Source organism: Brassica napus, chromosome C4 (genome assembly GCF_020379485.1).
Source record: "Brassica napus cultivar Da-Ae chromosome C4, Da-Ae, whole genome shotgun sequence".
In the NCBI taxonomy this organism is placed as follows: domain Eukaryota; kingdom Viridiplantae; phylum Streptophyta; class Magnoliopsida; order Brassicales; family Brassicaceae; genus Brassica; species Brassica napus.
The window spans coordinates 36172967-36180692 of NC_063447.1; the positions used below are offsets into that span (position 1 = coordinate 36172967).

General features: G+C 36.7%; 1 protein-coding gene across 1 annotated transcript; it reads left to right on the top strand.

Annotated features, from left to right (window-relative positions):
* Positions 1-256: 256 nt before the first annotated feature.
* On the top strand, positions 257-4374 carry LOC106365764 (histone acetyltransferase GCN5-like). Its single transcript, XM_048754889.1, has 13 exons — positions 257-1013; positions 1098-1162; positions 1246-1326; positions 1432-1524; positions 1806-1974; positions 2344-2387; positions 2645-2744; positions 2861-2929; positions 3024-3075; positions 3337-3455; positions 3567-3660; positions 3918-4059; positions 4143-4374. The coding sequence occupies exons 1-13, from the start codon at positions 534-536 to the stop codon at positions 4204-4206; spliced, it is 1572 nt and encodes a 523-aa protein (XP_048610846.1). The 5' UTR covers positions 257-533; the 3' UTR covers positions 4207-4374.
* Positions 4375-7726: the final 3352 nt, after the last annotated feature.

Genomic DNA, 7726 nt, shown 5'->3' on the forward strand with positions numbered 1-7726 from the left:
TTCATAAACATGCCAAATATATCATTGTGACAAAACCTCTTAAACACCTCGGATTCCACAAAAGAAAACCGAAGATGTTTTAAACATCTGCCGATCGGTTTGTTGTTCCTAACCGAACAAGAACGAAATCCACAATCTTCGATTCGGTTCGGAATCGCAGGTCTAAGTTATATAATAATATATCTCTTAAATCAAATGCATTTTAAAATCCAAAAACACTCTCAAGAGAAAAAAATCTCAATAAACTTGTGTAAGGTTCAATACTATTTTCTTATAGTGAGAGTTATTAGATTTTAAAAAATCATCATAAAACAGATAAATAGCATGATTTATTAGTATTATTATTGTTGTTAAGAAAACAAGATTATTATTTTTATTTAAAAGTATAAATTAAATTGTTATTTGAATCTCTTTTATTTGGAGAATATATATAAGCATTTGATTCCTTTTCAGTTTTCACCAACCGAGCCTTCGCGATTTACTCTGCAACGACCACAATCACCTTCACTAATTCTCCAGGATCGATCGCTACAATGGACTCTCACTCTTCTCACCTCAACGCAGCAAATCGTTCTCGCAGCTCTCAAACTCCATCTCCTTCCCACTCCGCCTCCGTCTCTTCATCCCTCCACAAACGCAAACTCGCCGCGTCTGAGGATCACGCTCCTCCCTCCTCCAACGACGACCTCGAGAGCATCTCCGCGGCGCGCGGAGCCGATTCCGGCTCAGACCCCGATGAATCAGAAGACGCCGTCCACGACGGCTACGAGGAAGACTTCGCTCCCGAACCGGATCAGGACTCTTCGATCCGCACATTCACCGCCGCGAGACTCGATCCTATCTCAGGAGTCAACGGTTCGAGTCGCAACGCTAAGATTAAGACTGAGGAGATCTCAACGGTGGAGCTTGAGGCTGGGACTGGGACAGCTGGCGCGATTGTGCCGAAGGATGAGTCTGCTAAGATTTTGACCTGCGGGGCTTACATTGCGAGAGAAGAGGCTTTGAGGATAGAGGTTCGCTTTTTATCTCTTTTTTTTTTTTTTTTTTTTATGTTCTGTCCTTAAAAAAAAGGTACAGTTGACTTATCTGTCTTCTAGGAAGATGCTGGGCGGCTCAAATTTGTCTGTTACTCTAATGATGGCGTTGATGACCATATGATGTGGTATTTTCCTTTTATGTCACAGATTTTTAGATTTTAATCAAAATCTATTACAGTGTAATTTGTCTTGAATAATTTTGTTCCAGTTTGATTGGTTTGAAGAACATATTTGCAAGACAGCTGCCTAATATGCCAAAGGAGTACATTGTTCGCCTTCTCATGGATAGGTATTAAAGAACAATCTTTTAACTAATGTGAAACATGTAGTTTTCTTTTGAGCTGTTTCACTGTTTTAAGCATTCTGATACCTGCAACTTATGTTATTTACCCAGGAAACATAAGTCTGTCATGGTCCTAAGAAACAATGAGGTTGAAGGTGGCATCCCTCTTGTTGTAGGTGGTATCACGTATCGTCCATATCACAGGTAAACCCAACCTTCGCGTCACTATTCCCAACATTCTTACAACAATTATATTCTTATTATTAGTTAAGATATTCCTTAAACTAAATATATCAAGACTGAAAGCAAATAAATAGTATGTTGACTTAGTATTATATTTTTATCGAGCATAGATTTTGCTTTTCCTAATCAAGTCTTCTGTACATGTATTAATGTGTGTTGTTGATGAAACAAAGAAGATATATAGCGTGATTACAGTCTAGGCATGCTTAATTATTAAATTCACTGTTTTACCTGGGGTTCAGGCAGAGGTTTGGAGAAATAGCTTTTTGTGCAATCAGCGCAGATGAACAAGTTAAAGGCTACGGTACCAGATTGATGAACCACTTGAAAGAACATGCACGAGATGTTGATGGATTGACGCATTTTCTTACTTATGCTGACAACAATGCTGTTGGTTATTTTGTCAAGCAGGTTGGTCTATTTCATACTCTCCGCAATATTTGGCTCTGCTCTCCCTGTTTAAAAAAAAAAAAAAAAATTTAGAACGGCTCCAAGCAGTTTTTGCATGCTTAAGTTTTGTGTGCATAATCATTGATGATTTTGGGTTTTTACTTGCAAAATGTTCCTTTTGTTAAAACAACTTTCTAAATCTTTTGGCTTAGTTCGTCTTTATTATCATCTGCTTTAGATAAACATTTATTCTCATTTGTATATATTCTCTTCAAAAAAATTATGTTTGCACTCTTTGCTATCTAGTCTACTCCCTGGGGCACTAAAGTTCTGTAAATTTTTTTATAGTTGTTCACTAATTTAATATGTTAAGACTATTTTCTTGTGCAGAGTTTTACTAAAGAGATTTACTTGGAGAAAGATGTATGGCATGGGTATGTAAACGATGTATCTCTTAGTTCTAACTGCTGATTACCGTACTCATCATCATTCTGTGATTTATATGATTGATGTCCGAATAGAATATTTGTAGTCTCAGTTAAACTCATAAAACTTAGAATAAAATCATTCTACTTCCTAGCTGATCATGCTATCAGAGAGATTCTGTATCACATGCCGAAAAAAGCTTTCCGGAAGTTGGCTTTACATTCTTTTCTGACATCTTAAAAATAAAAAACTTTTATTTTTCCAGGTACATCAAAGACTATGATGGTGTCCTACTTATGGAATGCAGAATTGATCCAAAGCTTAAATATACAAATTTGGCAAGCATGATTAGCCAGCAGAGACAAGTAAGCCATTGATTATACTTCACCTCTGATGAAATAATTTCTTGAGCCTTCAAGTTGGTGATTAAACCCTCAAGTCCATCAGATTCTGATCCCCGTTGTACTATTTTTAATGCCAGGCAATTGATGAAATGATAAGAGAGTTATCAAACTGTCAGAATGTGTATCAAGTTGCTGAATTTCAAAAGGTGAACATCAATGGTTGGGTGTCTTTTGTGACTATTATTGCATGTCACAGCAAAAAAAGAAATATGTTTATAATAAATGTGATCATTTCTGCAGAAAGAAGGTGGAAGTTCTAAAAATATCAGAGTTGAGGATATTCCTGGCTTAAGTAAGCCATGATTCTACCCCCCATGGTATTACTGCAGTTTGTGCTAGTGGCTGCTCTGCTGCATCGTTTAGCTATGAAGTTCCGATTAATATATAATACTAAAATTTGGCTTTAAAAATAGATTTATCTCTCAGGGTTAATATAGCTTCTGTAACTGGCGTTAAACATGCATTGGTTTTAATCTGTAATACTTTTCTTCATACTGTGTAAATATAGCTCAATAATAAGCTAATTACAAGAATTATGAAAAAATTGTTACAGGGGACGCAGGCTGGACCTCAGATCAGTGGGGGCACACGCGTTACAAATTGTTCAGTGGTTCTGGAGATAGTGTAACAAAGCAAAAGCAGTTGAACGCACTTATTCGCGGGCTTTTGAAGGTTTGTGATAAGTTTTCTTCCCTTAAATGCTTTGTCATTATATCATATTACACAATATGTTGTCGCAATTACATGCCCTTTAGTTTGACAAGCTGAAGTAATTGGCCACAGACAATGCAAGACCACACTGATGCTTGGCCTTTTATAGAACCAGTTGATTCTGTCGATGTCCCTGATTACTACAAAATCATTAAAGATCCCATTGGTAAGAATACAGTTCGGTTAAACACTGAATTATCATGCCATACATTTTTTGTTATCCTTTTATTGTTCCTTGAAAACATAATAGTCTCTACAAATAAAATTAATCGCCGAGGAATGAATGAATGCAACTTAATCAAGAGATGGTTTCTTTATATAGGAGAACGACCTTTTGTTTGTTCTGTTGATTGAAATAATTTGGTGATATGGTAACTGCTCGTTTTAGTACAAATATGTTATAAACTTTGGTATGAAACACAGATCTGAAGACAATTGGGAAGAGTGTAGAGTCCGAGCAGTACTACGTTACACTTGACATGTTTGTGGCTGATGCGAGAAGGATGTTTAACAATTGTAGAACTTACAACTCCCCAGATACCGTGTACTACAGATGTGCAACCAAGTTGAGATTTCTCTTTGTTTCCCCTTTCATTTCCTCAATTATGAAAAGAAAGTGAATTTAATTTTTGGTTATTCTCTTGAAAGGTTGCAAGCACATTTCTTTAGCAAAGTACAAGCAGCTCTCCAGTCTGGTGCTAAACCTCAATAGAAGATGGTGAAGTGATATTATGCTAAGATACTCTCGTCGGCACTGAAATATTTATTTCAAAAACTAAAGTATATTTTATTATTTATTATGTTGACTTGAGCGTGGATTGTGTATATGTATATGTAATATATTTGCAAACGAATATATGTTTTTTCTGTTGATGGTTAATTATGCTATTACCGAGAAATATTACAAGATAATTCTATCTGTATTATGAAGATTCACGTCTGACTGAATCATCCCGAACCATCCTATGAGATTCATATCTGATGGTACTTTTTGCGTCCTGTCGAAGATCTCCTGTATGTTTTTTCTCCATAACTTTGCATAATTCGTTTTTGGTGGGATTCGAAACTCATACCTTATGGACGAACATATGTTTAGAATAGTAATATGATGGTGAAGTGATATTATGCTAAGATACTCTCGTCGGCACTGAACAAGTCTTAAGGTCATTTCCAATCTACTCGCAAAACTCTATTTTATTGTGAATTTTATACCAAAATCTTTTCAATCCAACTGTAAAAATTATATTAGTAACATTATAATTTTACATCAAATTTGGTGTGACATTATTTACCACATTAAAACATGATTCATCCAACTAAAATATCATTAACTCACACTAAAACATTATTCATTCCACTAAAATATTATTCATTTATTTTATTAATAAAATATACAATTAAATAAATGATAGATAAATACATAAATAAATAAATATAATATTTAACAATACTAAAAGGGAGATATGCTTAATGGAGAAGATGCCACCTCAGATTAAAAAAATCAACCAATTAGAACATAGTTTATTGCCATGTCATCATCACATTCTTATTTTCTCTATCTTTGTTTCATCAATTCTTTTTGTTTTCTCTTGATCCAGACCATAACTATCTAGCTTTTCATCTTCTTCTCTTTCACCGTACAAATCCTTTTAGCCTCTTCATTTTCCCTCCTCCTTGCCATCCTCACTATATAGACGACGGCTACACTCAAAATCCAAAGTTTCTTCACAGATGATGACAATTTTCAGAACATAAATTCTCGCTATAGCCTCCAATCTTGGTTACGTTGTCGCTCCTCCATTGCAGGTAACTTAATAATCGCTTTTCTGATTCAGTAGTTTCTAAATAAAATCTAACCACCACTGGCGCTTCTGTTTATATCTGAAATTGCTTAGAACCCTTACTGATTGATCTTGGCTTCTTGATGTCGATGATCATAATAGAAAGAGATTTCCGAGGTGAGCACTGTCTGGATGTGTTAAGCAAACTTTGATATCAAAGACACAAATCTCAGGCTCAAATAGTGTATCTGGTTCGCAGTGGAGGCCTGGGAGTCCCTTTCAGAGTCAGAATGAAACGGTGCGTGTTTTGAATTCGACTATAATACCAAGGATTTGTAGGATCTTTGCACTATATAAGTTGGTAGTCTGAACAATGTTATGGTTTGTGGTTTCACTTCTAGGTCCGTGGAAGAACTGAAATAGCAAAATAACTCATTAGTTATTGTGGAAATTCAGGGGAATTGGTTTGCATAAAGTGGCCAAGTTTGAGAATGAGCAGTAAGAACTTCTACGGTTCCCACAAACACTTTTCGACACAAAGATGCCAGCTGGTCATACAGTTTTGCCACCTTTCGCAGATGACTTCTCGAATTAAAAGATATAAGTTGAGGTAAGTAAAGCACCACTGCTGGTAACAAAGTGATTAATGCCAAACTAACTTGATAATGTTCTAAGTGGCATGCTTTCCCATAGGAACTGTTCTTTGTTCTACGTATTGTTGAGAGGACTCAGTGTTGGAATGTGACTCAATTATTCTTGCGCAGAACAATGGAGATCAATGGTTGGTATAGCTCTACTTTGCATCTGGAAGATTGACAAGAGGTATGCGATGACTACTGTTTTTTTTCATGAAACGTTTGCCTTACTTTGTTGAAGTAAGCTCGAAGTTAGCTTGAGAAAGAAGCTATACTAATCCTAATAAGAATATGATGTTGAGATAAGTATAAAAGTGTTTAGAGTTATCCATATATATTTGATTGCTATTAGGATTAGGATAGAGAGAATATATATATATACCAATGTCGTGTTAAGGGCATTGTGAGAGATTTGAGAGTTTGAGAGAGCTTAAGTTTTGTGTAAGTTTCTTAAGCTAATAAGAAGAGTCAGTTCTTATTAATCCCTGTGTCTACACCAAACGTTTGAGAACAATAATTGGTATCAGAGCACAAAAGGATTCATGGGGGATCAAGTTGTGGCGAATTCGAAACCTAAAGAAGGAGGATCTTCAATCAAGTGTCCTATACTTAATGCAACAAACTATACTGTATGGGCCATGAGAATGAAGATACTAATCAAGGTGCATGAGGTCTGGGAGATCATAGAGACTGAAACAATTAACGACAAGAAGAATAATATGGCGATGGCGCTATTGTTTCAGTCAATACCAGAAGTACTTATACTTCAAGTTGGAAAACTTGATACTGCCAAGAAGGTTTGGGAGGCGATCAAAACACGTCACGTGGGAGCGGAAAGAGTTAAAGAGGCAAGACTACAGACATTGATGGCCGATTTTGATCGACTCACAATGAAGGAGACAGAGACAATAGATGAGTTTGCGGGGAAGCTCTCGGAGATATCATCAAAATCAGCAGCATTAGGAGAGGATATAGAAGAAACAAAACTTGTTAAGAAGTTCCTAAAGAGTTTACCGCGAAAGAAGTATATTCACATCGTGGCTGCACTAGAACAAGTCTTGGATCTTAAGACTACTGATTTTGAAGATATCGTTGGCCGTTTGAAAGCATATGAAGAACGGGTAGCTGATGAAGAAGAGCAAAAGGAGGATCAAAGCAAGTTGTTATATGCTAACAATGATCAATAATCTCAACGCGACTTCAATAATGAATACAGAGGCAGAGGCCGAGGAAGAGGCTCCTATAGAGGCAGAGGCCGAGGAAGGTACAATGGAACATATAACGGAGCCAACAATGGATACAGAGACGCGTCCAAAGTTACATGTTTCAGATGCGATAAAGTTGGGCATTATGTCATGCAATGTCCCGACAGGCTACTAAAACTGCAAGAGGTACAAGAAGCTGAAACGACCGAGACACAAGAGGCAGATGAGCTCATGATGCACGAGGTTGTTTATTTGAATGAAGGAAAGATAGTACCAAACAACTATGAAGTCAACAACAGTGAAGATAACGTCTGGTATCTCGACAACGGAGCGAGTAACCACATGAGCGGAGATAGGAGATATTTCTCTTCCATTGATGACTCCATCACAGGAAAAATACGCTTTGGTGATGACTCCCGCATTGACATCAAAGGGAAGGGAATCATAGAGTTTACGGACAGGAACGGTGAGCCAAGGAAGATAACCGACGTGTACTACATTCCAGATCTAAAGAGTAACATCATTAGCCTTGGGCAGGCCACTGAATCTGGTTGTGATATAAGAATGAAGGAGAAACTCTAATAATGCGTGATCGTGAAGGAAAGCTAATT